Raw genomic sequence first — 23,233 nt, 5'->3', positions numbered from 1 at the left:
GAAACTTGTAAAAAGCTAGCACCATCTGTTAGTGAAAGAGGAATTTAGGACGTTAGATGACTCTGGATCTGACTCCCGCGGAGGAGCACTACCTCAAGAGAGAGCTTCTAAAGCAGGAGCTCGTACGGGAAATTGAAGGCCTGGATGATCCGAAGGCTCTTCGAAGGTTCGGATACCCTTTTTCTGCTGAGGACCCCCGCTCTGCGCACTCCAAGAAGAAGCTCATTCGCCGCTTGAAACGATCAAAAGCCTCTGAGACAGAGAGCGATTCGGAGAGTAATGAAGACCAGGGCTCTGAGTTTCCGCTGTTGAGCCATTTTCTCCAGCATTTTGTGATGAAGCTGCCACTGCTAGCAAAGGACCTGGTCAACAAGGAGGACTTCTGGCAGGAGAAAGTCCAGTTATTCTTCGAACACTTTATGGAACAGCAATTCAGCTCCAGTTTCGACCGTGAGGAGCTCACAAAGAGAAAGAGGCTTGCCACGAAGTTGTCAAAAATGGTACTATTGATGTACAATTCTGGCATAGGCTGCAAAAAAGAAGTAGAGTACTTTGAGCAGGACAAGTTCGAGCTGGAAGGCTCGAAGAGACCTCTGAAGCAACAGAAACTGGATCAATTTGTTATGCCTTCAAAGGAGAGTTTGAGATATCTTCTTACCGAGGAGCCGTATTATATAAACGGTTGGGACTTCAACGTGATGGCGGCGGTCAGCCACAAAACATTGAATCCTGAACCTCCGGCTAAAGCGAAGGCTTCATCCAGTTCTGGTTCAAAATGGATGAAAACACCAGCGTTTCTTTCTCCTAGCTCCCTAACTTCACCCTCAAAGTTCTTTTCAAGGCTCACAATGACCGATTCCTCTTCTGAAAAAGGCGAGTATATCTTTGTTACGCGAATCAGACAAGAGGGTGCTGAGGATGCATGGTTTATCAACAAGAAGTACTCCGACTTCAAACGTCTTGTTTCCGATCTAAACAAAGAATTCCCTGGCAAGGAGCTGCCAAAGCTGCCGCACCAGAGCAAAGTTGGTGTATCATCGACTACTTCCTTTGAGGCACCCTCTGACAAGAGTAATACAAGTCAACCGTCGACTCCTCGTGAGAAAATTGTCTCCACGTTCAGCGAAGAAGCATCATCTCTTGAGGCGATGCCTGACGAAGCATTAATCCGAGGCGGTGATGACGATGATGACTTTCAAGACGCAGCAGAAACTGTGACAAAGCACCTGCCCAGGGAGAAATTAAGGACATCCCTGCGAAAGTTTTTGAGAGTCTTGGTTGAGGACAACGAGGTCGCACAAGGTGTCTCCCTAAAGAAATTTGTTCGGGGATCTAAGCTCGAGTATGCAGCGCTTCCGCCTCCAGTTTTGCAGGACATGAAAAGTAGAGAGGCTGTTGATGTTGTCAACCTGGAAAACCAAATTGTGTTCCAGAAACTAGCTTTCGAGCAAACGCTTCAACTGCAAAACGCGATGAAAGAATTCAAAACCTCTGTATTGGAAGATGAGGACTATTTGTTGAAACTCTTTCAGGAGATTAAAGTCAAGGACTGCGTGGAACAGCTTTCGCCCGCATTGAAAGGCTTTATGGGCTGGTGTAGGATCAATTTGTCCGCCACAATATACCAAACGTTTTTGGGTAACGACGGCGGTTATGAGCTATTTACGCAGGTTAAAAGGCTGCACAGGCTGCTTCCATATACTGTGATGATACAAATCCTTAAAATCACGAACCCGATGGCTATAATGAAGGGTATGATGGATTTGTTCATGGCCCGTCCTTTTGGCGGAAACTCTCTGTTACAGAACATGTTCTCTTCTGTTTTGAGCGATGACCTGAAATCTCAACTCAAACTGGCAAAGGAATTGGAAGAGTCCGCAGCCAGAGAGAGCAATTTTGGTTCTGAAGTTTCTAAGGTACTTGCTTCGGCTATTTTTGATAATGAAGACGGAAAGCTTCTTGACATGCAAGCAGTTCATGATGAAGCGGTCGAGATGAACATGCCTTTAGCCATTGTTCTTGCTATGAAGTGTAACGAGAAAGGTTACTTGTCCCATGACGCGTTAGGCGAACTGATCGAATCATATTCCTTGTGGAAGACCCAAGAAAACACAACTAGCGAAGCATTGTTCAAAACAGATTCTTCGACTTCGATTGAAGATGTCCCAGGCCTTTATTTTTCACACATTAAGAGTCTGCTGCAAATATATATTCGCGAGCGTGACAAGAGGTTAATGAAGCAGATATGGCAGGACCCTGAACTATCCCAGTTGTTGAAGTCTATCGTTGCGTTATTTTATGAGCCAATGGTGAGAATATTCCGGGTTTCAAGAATGGACGTTGCCTTCAGGAATTTTGAAAGGTTTATGAACGACCTTGTTTCGTTATTGGATGGCGTTATAAATGGACGAAACTCCTTCTCAACAAGCTTCAATGTTGTAGACGCAATCAACAAACTAGTTGAGAAGCATGAGAACTCGTTGTATCAGTTCATTCATGAGATTTGCATGCATGATACTGAAAAGACGTTTGAGGGTATGATAACATACTTGACGTCGATCGTTAAGTTTCTGCAGAAGAGCAAATACGGCCAAACAGACAGACTAGATCTGAGCGAATTAGCAAATGGGGGCGTTGCGCAAGGTCTCGATACTGCGCTGTTAAAGAAGCAGCTGGCTGAACTCGTGAGCAGCAAAGAAGAATCTCGCAAACTGTATCAGAAACTGGTCGATGCCAAGACGTCTAGCCCTGATAAAAAGAGTGAAAATCTCAAAGAGGCAATGGAGCGCAAGTGGAAGGAATCAAACGAGGCGGCTTTGCCAGAGACTGTTACGGAACTGGGGCTGCAAGATGGTGATCTAGTCGACTTAGACCTCGACGTGGGGGATTATGCGTATCTGGATGAAGAGGAACAGGAAGCTCTTCAGCAGGAGCATCGCGAAATTTTGGACAAAAAAGTTGATTTGAGTGAGGTCTCCAAAATGGTGGACGTTGTCTTCAAGGATAAGCTCAAGGAAATACTGAAAGTATAGTATAGTACACGTATATAAGCGGGATTAGCGTTTCGTGATGGAGAACGTAGTCCCTAGCTCTTCTGCATTTTAATGACTTCTTTGAGAGCGGCGAAAGGGTCCTGCTGAAACTGCTTGTTCTGTAGAACGCTTTGGAACCTATCGGACTCCTTCTGCGCAAGCTGCTTTGCACCACGCTGGTTTCTTATGCTTGGCTGATTTTTTCTCATGATCACAGAGCCTGTGCTGGGAGTTGGTGGGGGACGTGTTATCCTTGTAGTCTTCCGCTCTGTGGAGTCGCGTGTGCTGCCTTCTTCTTCGCTCCCTGGGATTTCCAGCGCTTCTGTCACTCCGTCCTTTTCAAGCGACACCAACAGGTCCTCCATCTTGGGCTTCAGCTGGTCTCTCAACTTACGCTTACGGCGCCGGATAGCCGATTTAGAAATTGCACCGTTTATAGATGTGTTCTCATGGAGCTTGGAGAGAAAGGATTGTGATTTACTCATCATTTTGTCCTTCTTCGATTCGCGAGGCAGATGCAAAAATGCCTTAGGATCCTCTGGCAAGTCAATACTTGTGGGCTCTGAATCGTCTTCATCTTTAGAACGACCCAGTCTGAGCGCTGCCTTCGCCCTCAGCTGGCTCCTTTTTTTTGCTACCATAATCTCTAGTGTGAGAACGTATGCCTAGCTGCCTATCAAGCTTCAAGCGTGCACAACCACCTCGTAACTTTGCGACGAATCAGCCCGATGAGCTCTCGATGAGCTTCGATATCAAAAATTTCAATATTCGGGCCAGATCATGTGAACCTTGCCTGGCGACACATAAAGCGTTGAATGAAGAGGATAAAATTGGCCGAGTCAAACAGTTAAAATATCAGGAAAGCCACCGATCTCTTTTACGTTGATTTGTTCAGGTTTGGAGAATACTTAGCGAATTCTCATCTGGTGGGAATGAATTTTTTGTGCTCCGAGCGATTAAGATTTTAATAGTAGTTCTAATAAATGTGGAAAACGATCGCCTTCCTTCTTCAGTACTAACACTTCCTGGTCTTAAATATCCTCTCTAAGCTCTTCCACAACCTATCAGAAACACCATGCAAAAGTTGCAATGCTATCACTTCGGAGAATCTCTTTGTCAGTATACTAAATAGTGATCGCTTGCCCTTTGAAAAATTTTAGATAGAGAACACACGTCAAACACAAGCATATCGTTGGACCACCACTTGGTGCACACCTCTTACAGGCCAAAAAAGCATGTCTCAACAGCCAGGAAGTATTGCCCGTATTTTGGCCGTGACCGGCCTAACTGCAACCGTTGCAATTGCCGGATACGCCGCCTACTTTGACTACCAAAGAAGGAACAACCCTGATTTCAGAAAGAGCTTGAAGCGCAAACTGAAAAAGCATGCCGAGGAAGAGAAGCAAGCGAAGGAGAGAGCGAAGCAACAGAAACTGGCGCATGTTGGAGAGTACTTGACCGCGGAGCTGGCCAAGGACCCTGTCTCTACAGATCCTACTCAGAGAGAAGCTGTTTTCACGTCAAACGTCGAACTCGGAGAAAGATTGGCCAGCGTAGCCGGCAACGAGCTGGAGTCGGCCTTGAAGTTCTACAAGGCCCTCAGCGTGTACCCTAACCCAGCCGATCTCTTGGGCATTTACCAGAGAAGTGTTCCAGAGGCTGTGTACGAATACATCGTGCTAATGATTGCGATTATGCCTCCTGTGAACGTGTCAACGTTTCTAAGTGGCGGCGCGCAAGGTGGACCTGCTGCTGTTGCCCAGGCCATGGCCGGGCAGGCGGGCAACACGGGTGCCGGCGTAGGTGAGATTGACGAATAAGCGGTACGCGCAGGTAGCAAAAGCGCCCCGACCATCACGAATCTCATCAGTCCTTCGCAACGCTCGAGAATGAAATCAAGAAAACAAAGGCATCATATGTGTTCATAATTCTTTTAAACTGTATATAAAGCGGTATATCTCGGCCATTTTACAAGCTGTGCCATGACCTAAACTTTGCGCGCACTTTACTTGGGCACGTAGCGGATCAACCCTTTGGCTAGGTAGAATCCATATGCAGCAAGCCCAACAACATGGGTAAGGTTGAACAGAAGGCTCATTCCGTGCGACTTGCCAAACTCTTTTCTTAGGGGAGCGTCTTTTGCTTCAAGTTCTTCGCCCGACAACTCCTTGGCAACTTTCTGTCTCTCCTCCTTGACTCTACGCGTCCAGGGCAGAAGCCAAAGCAGGTTGAGACATCCGCTTAAAGAAGCTGTGATCAGCGAGATTAGCGGTCCCGCCTGTAATGGCATTGGAGCTGTAAGCCCCAGGATCAGCGGAGATATCGAATGCATCTGGAAAAAATATGGAAAGACGACATGCTGGAGCTTCGAGAAGCTCTCCCTCTCGAGATGCTTGAACGCTAGTGGAGACGCGACATACGAGTAAAATGTTGACCCCCCAAACCTAACTCAAATACGGTTAGCATTTCTATCGGTGGAACGCTGTCTAAGCGTGAATACTAAACATACACGAAAGAATAGAACAGAAGGTTAAAAGTTGGCTTCAGGTAATAGACAGAAGAGGTGGATGCCATTGTGATGCGCTTGGACCTCTTGAACTTGTTTTTGTTAACTGCTCAGCTTCAGCCAGTTAACAGTCCAATTACACGAGAAGCTAAGGAATGACATTCGGATCACGTCTCGAGTCACGTGATACAATAATGGCAAAATTTTAGATAGGATTTAGTCTTTAAGATGAATAAGTAACTTCAAGCGCCATTTCGCACTAAACCCAAAGCCTTTGTCCTTTCAATACTACTCCAGCGCTTGAGATGGTGGTCAGAGCTTTGAAGCAAACATCTATTGCCAGAAATGGTTTGGGAGCTAATTACATACTTCCATGCAAAAAGGTTATCCTGCAATATTGCAACTGGGGAGGATCTTCGCAGGGTATGAGAGACTTTCTTACAAGCAAGAGGCTGGATATCTTGGCCAAGAAGTATCCTCAAATTGAATTTAACGTATTGAGGAAGTCAGGGCATCCCCTCGTACGCGCGCAGTACACCAACGGTAGGGAAAAAGTTGTCTGCGTGAGGAATCTAAACATAGACAACGTGGAGAACAAACTCAAGCTGCTGAAAGACTCATCTGGCGAGATTCTGCGCCACCGCGTTTCCAACGACTACGTGGACTCTTTGAACACAAGTGTGAGGGGCGTATGGTCGCCAATGCATGTGGATCCTTCTCAGAGGCACAAGGTATAGTGGTAAATGTGTTGAGTGCAGAGAACGGCAAGCCGGTTTCGTTTCCATGCTTTCAAGAACGTGAGAATGCATTTGTATATAGTTGTGTCGTGTAAATATAGAACGGCTTCAACGCCTTCGGCGTAGTCTGACGTCCCCTCTATGCTGAACCCTTGTATTCTCTGAGGATTACAGGAACGGATGAAGGAGGTAAGGCTCCAAATTCGGTGATAACCTTCTTGATGTACTCAGGCGGCGTCAAATCATACATGATGTTGAAGATGTTGAGTTTTGGAGAGGTCTGCCAGTCTGCGAGGATTGGTTTGTTTTCCTCGAAGGTCTTTGAAACTGGCGGGGAGCTAGCTGGGCCTTTACCGCTCTTCTTTTGATCCTGAGTTGAGTTTGCAATCTCAATCTCGCGCTCTTTGATAAATTGTTGCAAGAGGAAGCCCTTGTTGCTACGCCTCTTAACAGGATTGTTTGAATCAATTACTACTAAGTCGTTAGGGTCAGCTAACTCATTGGAGGTAACACTATCCAACTGCACTCTTTGCGAAAACTTCAAACTTTCGCAGCACACCAATACCGGAATATTTCTCCTTTTGGCACTCATTGCTAACATAGCAGTGCCAACTCTTGAGTATAAGAAGCCATTAGAAAGAATGGAGTGGGCGCCGAGGAAAACGTAGTCAATGTGCATGTTGAAAACAGTACCCAAGCTTGTGATTAGGACGTACATCACCTTGAGGCCATGGTTTCGTAAAATGTCAGTCATCTTGCGGCCCTCGAAAAGTGGTCTAGAATCAACGACGATAACCTGGAAGTCCTTGCCTAGTTCTGTGGCGTTATACAAGAAGAAGTCGCATAGAACTTTAGAGCAGCCATAAGTTAAGATTGTAGAGCCGTTGGAGATGTGTTGGGAGGCATTTTCTATGATTAACTGATCAGCAAGTTCAATCTTCTCTCTCGCGAACTGTGCAATCTTTTCACAAAGGTCTTCTTTAGCCTCTGCTTCTGGAGTAGCTAAGTCAATCAAAGAAATTTCTTGCTTTAGCCAACGAATGGCATTCCCCATTGTGACACTCAGAGGCCTCGCTTTTTTCAAGAAATCAATTTGATGGGATAAGTAACTTGTCAAGTTGCGGCACAAAGTGGTACCTTCGGGTGTTTTGTAATCAGTGATGGCAACCTGGAACGCTTCAAGCATCGCCAAGCAACGAGGAATCGATCCCACAATCTTATAACCAGCAATATCTGAAGTCAGCTGTGCGATGGCAGGATGCAGCAGGTCTCTGTTGGTAATTAGCTCCTTAACGGATGAACTCAGTTGGGGGAAGCTCAACGTCTTCAGCAGGCTTTGCGGTATAACTGACGAAGTACCAGGAACCAACGAAAACTCGTCATCCACTGACATTGAAGCCAGCAATTGGGCTGTTTCTGTGACTGAGGGCTCGGGTGCGGATGATAGGCCATGAGTCTGGGAAGTGCTTGCAGACATAGCGGGCGCAATCGCAGAATTAGTGGGCACATGAGACCCAGACAGTACGCTTGCTACGCTAGGCAGCATCAGTCCAGCAGCTGTTATTTTGGAAGCCTGGCTTGAACTAATGGCGCTTGTTACTGCCAGTAGCGAAGCACGTCTCTCTTCGGTGGTCTCTAGGTGGCCGTACAGAGTTGAACGCTTTGCCACGGGAGCGGGAACAGCGACTTTGCCCTTTTTACTCCCGCCATTTTGTTGTTGGTCTCTTTGGACCTGCTTCTTCTCCCGCTTCTGTTGAGCCTGCTGCTGTTGCTTTTCAATAGAAATACCACTCGCCTCTTTTTTAGCCGATCTTTTAGCAGCCTTCTCCTTTTTCTTTAGTTCTTTTAGCTCTTTGTTGGATAGTGGTGCTTTGCCTTCAGTAGTCGCTGAGCTCGTAGTGGTTGCGGAGGTACTACTACCGCTGCTGCCCGACGAAGGTACCTCCTTAGGTGATGAGGGTGGTGCCTGGGAGTTCTGCTCGCTCATTAGGCAGATGGAGTTCTTCACTCAGCTTTGATATGTTGAGGACTTCGTTTATCGAACTTTAATAAACTTGAATCATGCCTCTGAAAGACCGACCTTTTTCTAGCTCAAAAGCTGATTAAAAATTTTTGGTTAGGAAGCCAGTGTTCGTTCCAAATTACATCAACACGTTGGGATGCCCCAAAGCGTGTAATTGGTAATCGGTGAGTGCGCCTCGCATCAAATGGCTTCCCAATCCTAGTGTGTTTTATTCATACTTCGGCAGTTGCTCCTCCATGTAGTCTGGAGGCTGCTCAGCTACCGTGACAGATTCGCAAAAGATATTAGTAAAGTTAGTGAGAACCTCAGTTTGGAAATGATCCACTCCGTTTAGCGTCCAGTGCAGAAACAGCTGAAACTTGAATCTACGCCTAATGTTGCATGAATCAAAGCTGTAAAGACGGTTTCCATTGTGCTTATAGTCCTCCTCATTAAATCGAATCATATCGAGAGGATAGATATCAGACAGTTCGACGTGGCATTCAGTGAATCCACTTTCCGTTTGCTGACACTTTGTTAGATCAACTTTATAGTCTGTGTCGACCCCGGCAAGTCTTAAGGAGCTAAGATTTGCATTTGAGCGGTTTCCAGCAAGGTATGTAACAACTTCTATCAGATTCAATTCCACCCTAGCCACCCTTAGATCTGCGCTCTCCGGCAGGGGATTAAGCATGCACAGAAAGACTTGGTTGAACTTCTTACCAGAGGGCCTGAAGAGATAGTCAAGTCGGTACACGGATCGCAGGTGTTTAGAACGTACCTCGACCCACATCTGCTGTTCGCTGCCCTCAAACGTAACATCGAATTTGGAGCGAAATACCTGAGGAGGGGTGTTTGGATTTTCCCTTAGGGCATCCTCTAAGTGCTCTTGCGCGACGTTCGACGGAATAAATTCGAAAGTACGCTTCAGAGCAGGGTAGCTTCTAAACGGCTTGAACCACATCTCGTCACCACCGGTAAAGACTGTTGCTTCGACGAAGTATTCAATACAGCCCAGCGAATAGAAGTAGGCGTTTAGGTTCAAAACATCTTTGGAACTTAGCAAGTTGTTAAAGCTAGGCGGCAGTTTAGGGTTAGTGCGTCCCTTCAAATATGTAAAAAGCTTTCTTTGATGCCTCTGGATGCATTGCGGTCTGCTTGGGAAATGAAATTCAAAAGGGAATTTGTATTCACCTTTTTCGACCTTAAAGGGCTTCCTTGAACCTTTCATAGCAGCTTTGACATTTTCTGGCGGAAAAACGGAGGATTCAAGCTTTACGACTTCATGAAGCGACCTATTGTCCGATAAAGGTACTTGAAGGCTTTGAGGCTTTTCATTTTCTAGGTGATCGCCAGGCCTCACTACTGCTTCAGATTGTCCCACAAGCTTCACCATTACCTCCCTGATATTCACAGATTTCTCGAGCCCCAGAACCACGCTTCCAGCTATAACATCTTCCAGAGTATAGAATTCCCCATTTGAGGGAGGATCGAGCACAACCCTAACTGTGGTAGACATGGTTCTGACCCTCGGTGCTATTCGGAGCGCGAAGCCATTGATTATCAAGTTGATTTCAAATGGCGTTTATCACTTTTTCGTTAAATGTCATCAAACGGAAAAACACACTGCTAAAGGGGAATGTGGACACTCCCTGGATATTCCTTTGGGATGTTTTAACATGTCCTTAAACTTGCTGCTCGCCTAATTTTCAATCAATAGGTGAGGTAAGCCCCTCATTTCTTCGATATGTGATTTCAATTCATGTTTTTAAGGAATAACTTCATTTCGGGATACATATCCCATTCAAAAAACCTAATCAAAAGAGAGATATTATGCTTATTTACAGAGTTAGTTACATGTCTATTGATCATCGGCAGGATGTGGAGCAGTCACAGTTGGAGCATGAGGCTCAGAGTTTAATCGTCTTGCAATGACGACATATTCCTGATAAACGTCATTTTGGCCTAGACTCTTCTGGGCAGCTTGGTAGTTTTGAATGAAGCTGGAAATTGGCTCAGAAGGAGTACCGTATTCGTCTATGGTCCGTGCCATTAAGTAAAGAAACCTGTGCTTACTTGCGAATGCCGCAATTTTACCACTCTTAGTAGCGCCCAAATCAATGTGGGGCAAAAGAACATCCGCATCAGCAAGACCAGGCAGTTTAACTTCTGGAAAGCCTTGTTGCTTAGCTAATGCTGATACTAAGTACGACGTTAGACCTGTTTTGTTTTCCTTGACGGATACCTGATGCCAGGCATTGAGCAGCTTCTTTTCAGCCACATTGGCATCACCAAGCTCACGCACCGCATTTCTGTGCAATTGACAGGTGACCAGAGAGTTGAAGAAGTGTTCAACATCAAAAACACGGTCGTTTCCTGCCTCCGCAAACAGGGGCTTCCACATGTAAAGGTGCTGCAAAAATGATGATAGCTTCCCAAGTTTAAAGGTGGACGCAAAAAGTATGTTTTGTATGTGTTCTGCCGTAAAGTAGTCCCAAACACCACGCTTCCTGGTGGTCAATGACGTCCACTTCCTCAACAGACTTAGCAATTGTGATGCTTCTTGGGCGGACCAGATGTAGGTGTTGAGAACTTGCTTGCTCAGCGGCCGGACTGGAGCTCTTGGCTTCAAAGGCGCATCCGACTCTGAATCCTTCAGGTCCATGGCTAGAAGGGTGTTCGCGTTCTTTGGCCTATAGATCCATGGTCTCAGAGACGCCTGCGTGGCAAAGTACTTATAATACTCATCGAGCTTTGAATCCGCGCTTTGGAATTTTGAGAGATACCTTCTCGAGCCCGCTCTCAACATCCTTGCTGTTCAGTTACTAGTCTTTGGTCAATACTATCGATGTTCAAAATTTTCAAATTGTCGAATGTTGACCTGAACATGTACAAATTATAAATGAAGAAGAGCCAAGCGCCAAGGTGTTGACTCAGCAAGGCCCACAAGCTAGAAAGATTTCATAGAATCGAGCCTAAGACGATAGAAAGGGGCTGGCTTCACACGGGCAGTTAATTAAAGAGTTTACTGGTGTAATAGCATCACGTGCCGTTGGTAATACAGGCATCTCTTGAGAGCTTCTTTTAACAGAGACTTTTCGACTGCATTCGGGACTGCGATGAATGGTATAGTGGATTGGTTACCCCATGTTGACGGTATTGAAACCAGCTACCGTGCAAAAGCCGAAGAATTGGTAGATCTCGAGCTACAATCCTTAGATCAGCAAGGCTTGCACCCCGATATAGCCCATCTCATAGGACAGCCGGTACCTGCAAGACGAGGTCATGACTTCGGTGCAACGAAGAGCCTGCGCGGTAGTAAGCGACCTGCAGAGGCTGCTAAGCCAGAAAAGACAAGCAGGCGCAAGATGATCACTGACTCTTTAGAAGAACCAGAGCATAATTATTCGGAACAAGAAGGCGCCATTGTTGAGTCGTATCTTGGTCACCAGCTGAGCGTGCTTGAAAGGCTATTACCACAGACCCTAGCTGCGCAGTGGGCCACGAACAATGAGTACATGAGCAGCGCGCAGGCCGCGCTGACTGAAGTAATTGAGGCGCAAGAAACGCAGTTGCGCGATCTAGACGCTCACCGCGAAACTCTACAGGAGCAAGAAGGGGGCGAGCTGAACTACCTGGAGCAGCAATGGCGGGACGCACTAGTACAGAATGTGGAGCGGGCTATACAGTTGAGCCATACGTAGAGCATGTACCAAGGGAAAATACTACGATCACCGAAGATCGCATAGAAGGAGCCAATGCCCCCGCTGTAAGCAACAGACAAGCGTATTATTGATTTATGTAGTAAATACTGGAACGACAAAAGTGCGCTTATTTGTCAACGACGTCGGCGTCGTATCTCTGCTTGAACCAAGCGATGGTGTCCTCCTTGGAAGTCTTGTGGTTGTTACCGACGGTGGCTCTGCATCTCTTTCTTCTGGTAATTCTGTTACCTGGTCTGCCCATGACGATGTAGAAGTCCATACCGTAGATACCGATGTTAGGGTCGTACTTGATACCCAAGTCAATGTGCTCCTGGATACCGAAACCGAAGTTACCGGTCTCAGAGAAGTTTCTCTCTCTCAATTGGTACTCCTTGACCTTTAGACCTCTCTCCAAGATCTCCTCGGCCTTTGGACCTCTGACGGTGACGTGGACGGCGATCTTTTCGTTTCTTCTGATACCGAAGGTTCTGACGGTGTATCTAGCCTTGGAGTGGACTGGGGTCTGACCGGACAGCTGCTCCAAAACCTTGGAGGCTCTGGTCAATCTGTCACCAGACTCACCGACCGAGATGTTCAACACCAACTTCTCGATCTTCAATTCACGCATAGGGTTCTGGGCTTTGGCAGACATCTTTGGCGGTATACTTGATGGTTCTTGGGGACTGTAGCAAGAGTACGGCCTGTTTTCAACAAATGTGTAACTTGAACGTGCGAGTAGACCGTGAACCTGCCCCGGCCGATGCCCAGGCTTCCCACTGGCATCAAAATTTTTCACCAAAGGGTTTGCGTGGTGCCGTTTCACGAGGTGAGACGTTCTCGTATTAAAGTATGAACTGTGATATAAGGTCACGCGCTCGAGTATATCATCACGTGCACGAGATGCTTGTCTGCGTTTTGGCTCAGAAGGAGGCGTGGAGCTTGATTCACTGGGCTTCAAGAAGGCGACTTTGTTGCAGACTGTTGGCAATCTAACCATATGTATGGGTTTATCAACATCCGTACACCAACATAACAGTCACGTATGGTCTATATGATGACGTAATCATTGATCTTGTTATTCAAACTGACCACGTGACCTAGATCTCGCGTTCTTTTTAATTTTATGGTCACTCTCCACGCGAAGTGCGGTGGGCCCAGCTCGTGACAAAGGAGCTCAAAAGTGATCTTGGCACGTGAACGAGTGCTGTCGCAAGGTTGGTAGGGCCTAGGCTTCTCTTACCGGCAGCTAGTTCTATGTATTGCAACTGTCCAACAAGTCAGCTTAGAGATTAATTACGTTCGTGACTACGCCTTTCGGTTTAACTTATCTGGCTGATGCCTGCAGTTCATGAGGATTTAATAATTATATACCCTACGAGAAATTAGGTTGGCGAGTGAAACTAAAATTTGAAGTCATGTGCGTGGACCCTTGGACTATCTCCATGGGGGAGCGTCCCTGGATCAGCCAGATCCGCCCACAAACGACCCACACATCCCAAGCACTGGGGCGAAGCTCTAAGTGTTGAGCGACTTCGTAGACAGCGACTTCAAGCGTTGGGTGGCAAGTCCACAAGGTGTGTAAGCCTATTTTTTTCAAACTTTCTTCGTTTATTCTGGACACCACACTCGAAACCACACTGTGTCAAGAATAGGTGAACCAACGCTCCCGTTCGCTCGTTATCACAGCCTAGCCCAGTATGAATCCCCAAATCTCTAACCTGGTCATCATGCTAGCCATGATGCAAGTCTCGCGTCGTCTGGACATGGAGGATCCAAACATTATCTTCTACGTCAGAGTCGCGTATGGCTCCAGTGTTGCTGTGGCCTGGATCATCTACCAGATTGCCAGAAGCAGAATCTTGCAGAAGAACGACTTGACCACATTGAAGTATGTCGCGCCAGCCAACGCCATGTCCGGCGAGACCGAGGGCAAGTTGCAGGTCACTACTGTGCGCGACTACGACCTTAAGGAGCTCGACTCCGCCGTCAAGTCCATCTACACCGGTTTGGCCATGATGGGTTTCATGCATTTCTACATGAAGTACACCAACCCACTGCTCATGCAATCTATTTCTCCAGTCAAAACTGCGTTGGAGCACAATGAGGTTCGCATTCATTTGTTCGGAAAGCCTGCCACTGGTGACCTAAAGAGACCCTTCAAGGCTCCATCTATGTTCGGTGGCTTCGGTGCCCCACCAGCTGCGAAGACTGACAAAAAGTCCATTGAGGAGGCCGAGAGAGCTGGTACTGGTGGTGTCAAGGCCGAATAAATGCAACGCGGGCGTGCCCTGCGTCTTGCTGCTCCAACATTTTTCTCTTCACCTTTGAACTTTGGCCATTTATTGTTGTTAACTCGTATATAGTGTGCTAACTTGATATACCTTGTACAAATTACTTGAAAGCACAGCTGGATCCAGAATAGGGAATCTAATGACAGTGCCCAATGGCCGATCTTGCTGATGTATCTATTCTAGTGCTAGGGGCAGGAGGCCTCGGCTGTGAAATCCTCAAGAACTTGGCCATGCAAGGAATACCTGACATTCACGTCGTAGACATGGACACTATTGAGCTCACGAACTTGAACCGCCAGTTCCTGTTCCGAGAGTCAGACATCGGGCAGTCTAAAGCGTTGGTTGCGGCAAGGTTTATCAATGAGAAAAATATAATGGGCTTGGGAGGCCGTCCCGTAGTCGTTACCGCGCATTTCCAGGACTTGACGCTTCTGGACCGCAAGTTCATTGAGCGCTTCACTCTTATAGTGTCAGGACTGGACTCAATAGAGGCGCGGCGATTCATGAATATGCAGCTTGTGCGAATAACTTTTGAATCGCGTTTCGAAAAATGCATTCCATTCATCGATGGTGGCAGCGAGGGCCTCAAAGGCCACTGCAAAACCATTATCCCAGGGTTTAGTGCATGCTACGAATGCTCCTTGGACACCTTGCCCGCAAAGATAGAGTCCTATCCACTTTGCACAGTCTCAAACAATCCACGGCTGCCAGAGCACGTAATAGAATTTCTCATGAGCGTGCAATGGGCGCAGCAACATCCAGACCGCGACTTCGATTTTGACTCTAAGGAGGACCTACAATGGCTAATGGATGAAGCTCACGCTCGCGCTCGACAATTCAATATCGATACTTCCAAGCTAACCCCGCAGTTTGTCCTCGGAGTTATCAAAAATATTGTACCAAGTGTGGCCAGTACGAACGCCATAATTGCCGCTCAATGTTGTACCGAGGTGTCAAAGCTACTCTATAATGAGTACGATATTGGCGAAGCACCCAATTTTCTTGTCTACAATGGTGATGACGGCTGTTTTGCATACAGCTTTGTTCATGAGAGAGTCTCAACATGTTTGGTATGTCGCGAGTCGATTCAGTAAAGACGCAAAAACCTACTGTTACGAAATGTCAGGCACTAGAGCCTGCGCTGGTAAGGCCCCAGCTGTTACTAAAAACTCCTAAGTTCGACACCAGTTATGTCTTACTCAGCTGCCGTTAAAAGTCACTTTACTTGATTCTGACGAATGAGCTTTCTTAGCTCAGAAGTGATCCCCGGATGCTTGAACATCATTGAGAGATCGCAGCAAGATGATTCACAGGCCGTGGGTCCAAAACATCAGGACAGCATTTAGTCCGACCAGGCCATGGGCGGGGTCGAGACTTATTCGATTCAACTCTACGTCGGCGCTGGATAGCTGCGTGAGACCGTCGAAGGTTTTGAACGCAAAGCCGAACCTCAGCATTGGCATTACGCAGCGCGCAGCTAATAGACTAGGCCAAATATTCAAAGACTCCAGAGAAGCGCTAAGAGTTAGCGTAGAAAGTGGGGGGTGTCACGGCTTCCAATATAACCTCAAGCTGATCCCCAGAGATGAGATACAACTTAATAATACTATGAACTCTGACAAGAAGGATGCCGCAGAACCACACCACGATGCGTTCGAAGATGACGGCGAATTTGGAGCAGACGAGGACGTTGTTTTCGTACTACCAGACGACGGCGGCCAAGTCGTGATCGATGAAAAGTCTCTAAAAGTGCTCGACAAGACAATATTGACCTATACCACGGAGCTGATAGGGTCAACGTTTAAAATCACCGGCGGAAACATGAAAAACAGTTGCGGTTGCGGTAGCAGCTTTGACGTCGAACTTTAGGCTTAAGACGCCATTTGCTCGCTATTGAACGCTTCGAGGACTGTACCTGCTACATCCGCCACTGTCGCCGTATTAGAGCCGCGGAGCACCCGGAACCAGTCGGTTGTAACCAACGCGTGTCCTTCTATTTTGAGATCCAATATGGGTAACTTGTTAGCATAGAGACCTGTTTCTTCATACAAATGATCAAAGATACGATTTGAGACCACGCGTTCTCTTTCACCGCCACTCAAGAGACAGACATCAGCTGCAGATACTTCCAGTTCCAGTTTTTTTAAGCGGTTCTGGCCAGTCTGTGACCCAAAGCCAATTTTGATCCCTCTCCAGTTTTTAGCCAGAACTTGATCTGCAATATTTAACTTCAGCCTATCTCCGAACTTGATGTTTTCAATTAAGCTTTCACTGTTTTCAATAACCCATTTCTTGAACGCTTTGAACAGTAAGGTTTGAGACTCGCTTTCACTTCCGAGACTGAATAAACACGCCGTGAACTCGCTCTCCGGGTTTTCGGTGTCTTGAAATAGCAGTAGCTCCCCATGTAACCTCTCTTTATCTTGTATATGATACACCCAGGTTTGCTGAAAATCCGACCGATAGATGTCAACATTAAGACCAGGGCCTAACGATTCTGATACTAACCTTCCTAGTGCGTCATCTGATATTCTCCCTGTTAGTACATAACAGCGCCAAACCTTCGGGATATCGGTCATTGTATCGTGTTTTGATTATGTCGATATATTGAAATTAAGGAACTTTACAAAATGAAATCGCTCAGTCGAAAACCCTTTGATCTAAATATCAGCAAAAACCCCAAGAACCCAAATGAGCGACTTCTGGGACCGCAACAAAGGCTCCATAATGTCTGGTCTTGCCACGGCCGGAAAGCAGGGATACAAGGGCACCAAGTTTGTCGCTAAAACTGGCTATAAAGCTGGGAAGCAGCACTATAACAGTTCCAAAAACAAAAGAGAAGGGAACTCCAACAACAGTAGCAGTTCGGATTTAACTATATCGAGTCCACCGCCTTTAACTGCAGATGTCTCAAATTTTCCGCCCCCTCCCGTCAAACCGGGGCAAAACCAGTATCATGGAAGTTCAAGAGGCGGCTCTGGGAATGTTCCGCCAGCAGCTACCTCTCGTACTTCTTCAACATTGCCCTCTTCATACTCGAGTGAACAGAATCCAATAATTCCACAAATTGGAAACCCGCAAGCAGTCCCCTACCAAGTACCTGCACCTGTACCCCAGTACACCACTGCAGATTCTCAGGCCCCCCATATAGCCTCTCGAGCTGCGACCATTGTGCCCGGTACACAACTACCAATTAGCTCGCACCCTAACAACACTGCTCCAGCAACATATAACACTCGCCCCGTGCCACTTCCTCATAGAGCACCGGACAATAATGCTGCTGCTGGTTTAGTTGCTGATCCTCAACTTCTCTCCAACACTTCACTACCTAGAGCCACCCGTCAGTTGCTAACTATAGACACCGCTTCAATTGCGACCCAAAACCCAAATATATCTCAAGAGGCATTTGCAGTGCCACCTGCGAACACCATGGCAAGCCCATTCCCGCAAACCACGCATGCGTCATACTTAGCTGCTTCCCAGTCGCCAGTCCAGCCAGAAAGCATAGCGTCAAATAAGGTTTCTGAGCCTACGCCAGCGGTACCAGCTGTGCCAACGAGGACGTACGTTCGCGCTCCTGCAGCGCTGCCTGTTCAACCGCTTCCACAAGAAGAACGGCAAGCCATGCCACAAGCCATGCCACAAGTCATGCCACAAGCCATGCCACAAGTCATGCCACAAGCCATGCCACAAGTCATGCCACAAGCCATGGCACAGACATCGCAGCCATTTCCTGAAGAAAATGGGGTTTCTGATGTGCAGGAGCTCAAATCTCCGACTTCTGCAACAACAGTGAAGCCTTATTCCTGGAAAGACTCTGAAGAATTGAAGGAATCTTTGCGAATAAAAATCCAAAATGTAGACATCTCTTCCTTACCAACACCTCCTGTTCACCGCAACCGTTCTGAAAGTCCTTCCAGCGAAACAAGCTCCCTACGGAGCAAGATTAAGTCAAGGTCCCAGTCACCTAGTGGGTTAAAATCACCAACTCAGAGCACAGCTGTTAATTTGAAGACAACTGAAACAGGAAAGGCAATGAGCACTTCAAGACAAACTCCACAGCAGACTGGCAGAAGTAGCAGAGAGGGCGAGGGAGCCAACAACGGAATAGCAGGGAGGTATGACAGCAGTGTTCAGGTTAATTTTCCTCCCCCTCCAAAGCCATCCAGATCAGAAACCCAAACGCCTGCCAACAGGGACATGAGAAGCTCTTCTTCCCCACCAGTTAAACCCACCACTGCACCAAGAGCTCCTCCAAGGTTACCGAGTCGAAGCGTTCCATCACAGCCGCCTGTCACTTCATCGGTTCCAAAACTCTCCTCCACGGCTAATGGGAAAGCTGATAGAGAAAATATAAAACCCAAAAGTGCTGTGTCAGGAGCATACAACTACGATATTAAAGTTGACTTCCAGCCACCTCCAAAACCGTTCCGAAAAGATAAAGAAAGTTCGCAGCAGGCGCCCAGATCAGTCCCAAGCTTTGAAAAGCCTTCAAAATACGGCCCCCCTCCGGCAAGCAATGCAGAAACCGCACAAGGTCGTAGTATACGCGCCCCTCCGCAAATCCCTTCCCGTGCAGCTTCTTTAGACCCGCCTCCCGCCTATGATAGCTCTCATTCACATGCCCCCTCCGCCCCTCCCGCAAGTAATGTTGAACTCCAATCGCTTTCAGCCTCTTCAATACAGGCAGGAGCAGAAAAAACGGTGAAAGTGGCTGGATCAACGATACAAATACCTAAAACCAAAAAGGCGCCACCCATCAAGAAAGCCCTGCCTGGATCGCTACAAGCTCTCGACACCCACAAAAGCAACCCGGAAGCGAGCGCCCATTTAACAGAGAAAGGGAAAAAAAGACCACCAAAACCCGCCAAAAAGCAGAGCTTAATGGAACAGCCTAACAAAACTGCCTCAAACGGTGGAAACAGTAGAGGCAACTTCGATCAAGAACTTGAGGCAAGGTTGAAGTCCAGAAGTTTTCATGAGAAACCAGCGGCCGTACCTTCGCTTGTCGAGCACTCCAATTCGTTCATATCTTCCGGCAAAATAAAAGCTGCCGCTCCTCCTGTAAAACCCAAAATTCCAATCAGGCTGGCCAGCAATGAGGCTCTACAGCCCAACGAGCAAGCCGAAGTGAAGGACGATAGCGACGGCGACAATCCGTTCCGGAGGTATTTGAAGAATGCAGTTCCGTCCGAAAACGACCGTTTACACAAAAATTGAAGTAAATATTCAGATACAGTTCAAAATAGAGCTATTTTATCCAATACAGCTAAACAAAACAATTAAAGACCACGAAATGAAAGAAATACTCTGTTCCTTTTGTAGGATTTCGGCGGTGCCTTCATTTCGAGAGAAGTGCAGCAAACTGTTTGATGTTGATCTCACCACTGCCGTCACTGACTTCTCTGAGCATCTCATCAACTTCGGCGTCTGTCAGCTTCTCACCAATGGAGGTCAGAACGTGCTTCAGCTCGGCGGCTGAAATCAGCCCGTCGCCATTCTTGTCGAAGACCTTAAAAGCCTCAAGCAATTCTTGCTCCGAATCATTGGACTTTAGCTGGCGCGACATTAGCGCCAAAAACTCGCTGAACTCGATCTTGTGGTTTCCATTGACATCGATCTCATTCATCAAGTCGGAAACCTCGGCCTCGCTTGGCGATAGACCCAGAGATCTCATCACGGTGGCCAATTCCGAGGATGTAATTGAGCCGTTGTTGTCTTTGTCAAACAAGGCGAATGCCTCCTTGAACTCAGCAATCTGTTCTTCAGTAAGGTTCCTGGACATGAGTAGTTATAGCTTTTCGATCCGTGCGACTCCGACTCACCGAACTATATTTTAGGTCCCGCAAAACATTGCCTTTGGGTCGCGGATCCCACTTATTCTATTATACACCGTTATTTATGGAACTCGTATGAAGTGCCATCAACAAAAGTTGAAACTCGGCCACTGAATACTTAAGTACTCAGAGGGGTTTAAGTTATCACATGACTGAAATAGAGCACAAATGTATTCTAGGTGATCCGGATTTAAAGCCCAAGTACATCCGTACTCGAATACAGAGGATTCGTAGATTTCTGGGTGAGTGTTGAACCAAGCTCAGTTCACCTTAAGACAGAATAAACCAGAGTAGCCATTATCTTCTTGGGCATCGTCAGCAGCATTCATCTTTGAGTGATTAAGGTGGGGGAAATGTTTGAAGGGCTTCCGCAGTGGGTCTGGTGGCTTCTCACCGTATATGCATCGTTACCTTTAGTATGCTATTTGACAGTTCCGTTCCTGTTCTACGGGAACAGATCAACAAAGAAACGCATTATCATTTGCGTTTTGGGCGACCTAGGTCATTCCCCGCGTATGTGCTACCATGCCCGCAGCTTTAGCCAACAGGGCTGGCAGGTTGAGCTCTGCGGCTACTTAGAGGAACAGCCTCCTTCGGACATCTTAGAGGACACTAATATAACGATTCACCAGCTTCCAGCCTTTCAAGGCCGCAAAGGTGGCTCTTTCTTGATAAAGGCCGTCAGGAAAGTTTCTCTCCAGATATACGCAATTCTGCGATTGTTATGGCGCCTGAGAGGAAGTGACTATTTCCTCCTACAGAATCCTCCCAGCATTCCGATTCTGCCAATGGCTGCCGTGTATTGCACATTTTCACGCTGCAAACTCATCATAGACTGGCACAATTTCGGCTATTCGATCCTCAAGCTCAAGCTAGGCTCATTTTGGCATCCTTTAGTGCTCATTTCGTTCGCTGTGGAGTACATCTTTGCAAAGTTCGCCGCGTACAATCTTACTGTCACAAGAGCCATGAAGGACTACTTAATTCATACATTTGGTCTTTCAAAAAAAAGAGTTGCGGTGCTATATGACAGACCTGCATTCCAATTCAGGCCGCTCAAGGCAGATCGCCAAGCCGCTCTCCAACAAGACTTCATCAAGCCCTTCATACCTGGTGATTTCAACATCTCAAAGGGAGACCGTATCATTGTGACTTCAACCTCGTTCACACCTGATGAGGACTTGTCAATTCTCATCGGAGCATTGAAAATCTATGAGAATTCCTGCGAAAAGTTTGATGACAAACTGCCGAAGATACTTTGCTTTGTGACGGGGAAAGGCCCGCTCAAGCAGCATTTTATTGACAAGGTTGCGGAAACAAAGTGGGATCGCGTGCACATCGAGTTCTTGTGGCTCTCTAATGAGGACTACCCTAAGCTCTTGCAGCTGTGTGATTACGGAGTTTCCCTTCACACTTCGAGTTCTGGACTAGATCTTCCAATGAAAATCCTTGATATGTTTGGCTCAGGCATTCCTGTGGTCTCATACAACTACCCAGTGCTAAATGAGTTGGTGCAGCATAATGTTAACGGATTGAAGTTCCTGGATCGGAGGGAACTTCATGAGGCCTTGATTTTCATCATGAAAGACAGCCACGTAAGCGAGGTGCTAAAGGCTGGGGCACTTAAAGAGTCAAACAACAGGTGGCAGGATTCATGGGAGAAGGCTATGGAAGAGATATCAGTTATACGGCGCTAAACGACTTCTTTATTTCTAACATTGTAAAAACCGGCTAGCCTCATGACGTAGTCGAGGTCATTTTCATTTTTTAGCAACTTGCCTTTGCCTCCGTCAATGTCGTAAGCCCAAAACTTGTAAAATTCGTCTTTATAACTCTCAATGAACTCATGGTCGGGAATAATGTCCTCTTCGCAATCAAATGGATCCTTAAGGCCCTCACCCCTGGAAAATTCAACCACCTTCCACGTCAAGTAAGTGTAAAATCGGCTCATGAGCCTTTCGTTGTAACCTCCGCCACCCAGCATAACCACATTTGTGGCGGGAAACCCCCGCACAATGTACATTATATTATTAACGAGCCCTTTGATTGTCAACTGCCACTCCTTGTATTTGTCACCCATAAGGCCGTCACCGCCACATTGGATCACTAAAACTTCTGGGTTATGGCTTCGTATGCATGGCATTATGACACGTTGTACTATTTGGTTAAGAAATGTGTCGTCCATTCCATGCTGTACAGGGATGTTCACAACGTTTTTGCCAACGGATGCTTCTTTCAAGGAACCGGTACCTGGAAAGAACCCAGGCTCATGAAGGTGAACAGATATGGTTTGCACGCTTTGAGAGTGCTGAAAGGCTCGTTCAACTCCATCGCAATGGTGTAGATCAAAATCAATATAGCTTATTCTCCGAATGCCCCGCCTACGTAGTTTTTGAATGAGAAGGGCAATATCATTAATGTAGCAGAAGCCGCTAGCCCGAGACCTCGATGCATGATGTCGTCCGCCATCCCAGTTGATAGAAATTGCACGCTCGTGTCGCAGGCATGCAGCACGTACCAGAGAGAGAGTGGCACCGGCGATAACTTGGCAATAGAGTGGTAAATACGCAAAGAGGTAGCAGTCGTGTGAGAGACCATATTTCTCCAAAACGCGTCTATCCAGACCAGTTTCACTGAATCCACCATTATAACCGGATAGAAGTTCGCGCTGGGGGCTGCCAGGGTCCGAAGGCCCCAATTCGCCGCACTGAACAGAACTCTCGCCCTCAGAGCATGGCTCGAGACCTAGAGCGTGAGAGTAGAATTCATAAAGCAGCTTTTTGTTCTCGAACCAAGCGAATGATTGTTCGTCACTCTGGAGCTCGCCCCAATCCTTGGCCATCAATGCTAGAGACTCCCAGCCACGATCAACTTCATCGCTCGAAGCCTCCTTTATAAGCTCAGGATCTAGAACCAGCTTGAGGTATTCTTTACAATGAAAAGGCGTTAAATCATTGATCGAGCTGCTCGGCAGGCTTACAACCTCATCAAAGTATTTCAACAAACCATACGCGTTAAGCAACGCAAAAGACAACGACGATTTGGAATTGTTGTTACACGGAAGAAGGTCCGAAACTTGAGATTGAAAAGGCGACGTTGAAATCGTCAGATACACCATTGCAGC

At 46.9% G+C, this 23,233-nt stretch overlaps 18 protein-coding genes across 18 annotated transcripts; 9 read left to right on the top strand and 9 right to left on the bottom strand.

Moving 5' to 3' along the window:
• Positions 1-56: 56 nt before the first annotated feature.
• Positions 57-3,032, top strand: LEC1 (Lec1p; the record flags this gene model as incomplete). The annotated part of the gene is made up of 1 exon (XM_002554632.1): positions 57-3,032. The coding sequence occupies one exon, from the start codon at positions 57-59 to the stop codon at positions 3,030-3,032; it is 2,976 nt and encodes a 991-aa protein (XP_002554678.1).
• A 53-nt stretch (positions 3,033-3,085) lies between these two features.
• On the bottom strand, positions 3,086-3,673 carry SLX9 (Slx9p; the record flags this gene model as incomplete). Its single annotated transcript, XM_002554631.1, has 1 exon — positions 3,086-3,673. One exon carries the CDS (start codon positions 3,671-3,673, stop codon positions 3,086-3,088), a length of 588 nt encoding a protein of 195 aa, XP_002554677.1.
• A 594-nt stretch (positions 3,674-4,267) lies between these two features.
• Positions 4,268-4,852, top strand: TOM20 (TOM complex receptor protein TOM20; the record flags this gene model as incomplete). Its single annotated transcript, XM_002554630.1, has 1 exon — positions 4,268-4,852. One exon carries the CDS (start codon positions 4,268-4,270, stop codon positions 4,850-4,852), a length of 585 nt encoding a protein of 194 aa, XP_002554676.1.
• A 185-nt stretch (positions 4,853-5,037) lies between these two features.
• Positions 5,038-5,364, bottom strand: TMH18 (Tmh18p; the record flags this gene model as incomplete). Its single annotated transcript, XM_002554629.1, has 1 exon — positions 5,038-5,364. One exon carries the CDS (start codon positions 5,362-5,364, stop codon positions 5,038-5,040), a length of 327 nt encoding a protein of 108 aa, XP_002554675.1.
• Positions 5,365-5,843: 479 nt separating this feature from the next.
• On the top strand, positions 5,844-6,275 carry MRPL51 (mitochondrial 54S ribosomal protein mL43; the record flags this gene model as incomplete). Its single annotated transcript, XM_002554628.1, has 1 exon — positions 5,844-6,275. The coding sequence occupies one exon, from the start codon at positions 5,844-5,846 to the stop codon at positions 6,273-6,275; it is 432 nt and encodes a 143-aa protein (XP_002554674.1).
• A 139-nt stretch (positions 6,276-6,414) lies between these two features.
• On the bottom strand, positions 6,415-8,262 carry GCD2 (translation initiation factor eIF2B subunit delta; the record flags this gene model as incomplete). The annotated part of the gene is made up of 1 exon (XM_002554627.1): positions 6,415-8,262. The coding sequence occupies one exon, from the start codon at positions 8,260-8,262 to the stop codon at positions 6,415-6,417; it is 1,848 nt and encodes a 615-aa protein (XP_002554673.1).
• A 244-nt stretch (positions 8,263-8,506) lies between these two features.
• KLTH0F10824g (KLTH0F10824p) lies at positions 8,507-9,796 on the bottom strand (the record flags this gene model as incomplete). The annotated part of the gene is made up of 1 exon (XM_002554626.1): positions 8,507-9,796. One exon carries the CDS (start codon positions 9,794-9,796, stop codon positions 8,507-8,509), a length of 1,290 nt encoding a protein of 429 aa, XP_002554672.1.
• Positions 9,797-10,138: 342 nt separating this feature from the next.
• On the bottom strand, positions 10,139-11,086 carry MRP13 (mitochondrial 37S ribosomal protein mS44 MRP13; the record flags this gene model as incomplete). The annotated part of the gene is made up of 1 exon (XM_002554625.1): positions 10,139-11,086. One exon carries the CDS (start codon positions 11,084-11,086, stop codon positions 10,139-10,141), a length of 948 nt encoding a protein of 315 aa, XP_002554671.1.
• A 310-nt stretch (positions 11,087-11,396) lies between these two features.
• SNT309 (Snt309p) lies at positions 11,397-11,981 on the top strand (the record flags this gene model as incomplete). Its single annotated transcript, XM_002554624.1, has 1 exon — positions 11,397-11,981. The coding sequence occupies one exon, from the start codon at positions 11,397-11,399 to the stop codon at positions 11,979-11,981; it is 585 nt and encodes a 194-aa protein (XP_002554670.1).
• A 127-nt stretch (positions 11,982-12,108) lies between these two features.
• KLTH0F10758g (60S ribosomal uL5 domain-containing protein) lies at positions 12,109-12,978 on the bottom strand (the record flags this gene model as incomplete). The annotated part of the gene is made up of 1 exon (XM_002554623.1): positions 12,109-12,978. One exon carries the CDS (start codon positions 12,976-12,978, stop codon positions 12,109-12,111), a length of 870 nt encoding a protein of 289 aa, XP_002554669.1.
• Positions 12,979-13,678: 700 nt separating this feature from the next.
• SND3 (Snd3p) lies at positions 13,679-14,251 on the top strand (the record flags this gene model as incomplete). Its single annotated transcript, XM_002554622.1, has 1 exon — positions 13,679-14,251. The coding sequence occupies one exon, from the start codon at positions 13,679-13,681 to the stop codon at positions 14,249-14,251; it is 573 nt and encodes a 190-aa protein (XP_002554668.1).
• Positions 14,252-14,424: 173 nt separating this feature from the next.
• Positions 14,425-15,366, top strand: UBA3 (NEDD8-activating protein UBA3; the record flags this gene model as incomplete). Its single annotated transcript, XM_002554621.1, has 1 exon — positions 14,425-15,366. The coding sequence occupies one exon, from the start codon at positions 14,425-14,427 to the stop codon at positions 15,364-15,366; it is 942 nt and encodes a 313-aa protein (XP_002554667.1).
• Positions 15,367-15,574: 208 nt separating this feature from the next.
• On the top strand, positions 15,575-16,141 carry ISA2 (Isa2p; the record flags this gene model as incomplete). The annotated part of the gene is made up of 1 exon (XM_002554620.1): positions 15,575-16,141. One exon carries the CDS (start codon positions 15,575-15,577, stop codon positions 16,139-16,141), a length of 567 nt encoding a protein of 188 aa, XP_002554666.1.
• A 2-nt stretch (positions 16,142-16,143) lies between these two features.
• Positions 16,144-16,851, bottom strand: IML3 (Iml3p; the record flags this gene model as incomplete). Its single annotated transcript, XM_002554619.1, has 1 exon — positions 16,144-16,851. One exon carries the CDS (start codon positions 16,849-16,851, stop codon positions 16,144-16,146), a length of 708 nt encoding a protein of 235 aa, XP_002554665.1.
• Positions 16,852-16,963: 112 nt separating this feature from the next.
• Positions 16,964-19,492, top strand: AIM3 (Aim3p; the record flags this gene model as incomplete). The annotated part of the gene is made up of 1 exon (XM_002554618.1): positions 16,964-19,492. One exon carries the CDS (start codon positions 16,964-16,966, stop codon positions 19,490-19,492), a length of 2,529 nt encoding a protein of 842 aa, XP_002554664.1.
• A 121-nt stretch (positions 19,493-19,613) lies between these two features.
• On the bottom strand, positions 19,614-20,057 carry CMD1 (calmodulin; the record flags this gene model as incomplete). The annotated part of the gene is made up of 1 exon (XM_002554617.1): positions 19,614-20,057. One exon carries the CDS (start codon positions 20,055-20,057, stop codon positions 19,614-19,616), a length of 444 nt encoding a protein of 147 aa, XP_002554663.1.
• Positions 20,058-20,462: 405 nt separating this feature from the next.
• On the top strand, positions 20,463-21,806 carry ALG1 (chitobiosyldiphosphodolichol beta-1,4 mannosyltransferase; the record flags this gene model as incomplete). The annotated part of the gene is made up of 1 exon (XM_002554616.1): positions 20,463-21,806. One exon carries the CDS (start codon positions 20,463-20,465, stop codon positions 21,804-21,806), a length of 1,344 nt encoding a protein of 447 aa, XP_002554662.1.
• Positions 21,803-23,227, bottom strand: HOS1 (histone deacetylase; the record flags this gene model as incomplete). Its single annotated transcript, XM_002554615.1, has 1 exon — positions 21,803-23,227. The coding sequence occupies one exon, from the start codon at positions 23,225-23,227 to the stop codon at positions 21,803-21,805; it is 1,425 nt and encodes a 474-aa protein (XP_002554661.1).
• Between the last annotated feature and the right edge of the window lie 6 nt (positions 23,228-23,233).

This window comes from Lachancea thermotolerans (assembly GCF_000142805.1).
Source record: "Lachancea thermotolerans CBS 6340 chromosome F complete sequence".
Classification (NCBI taxonomy): Eukaryota; Fungi; Ascomycota; class Saccharomycetes; order Saccharomycetales; family Saccharomycetaceae; genus Lachancea; species Lachancea thermotolerans.
Note: the sequence above shows the minus strand (reverse complement) of the source record. Positions and strands in the feature narration are given on the sequence as shown.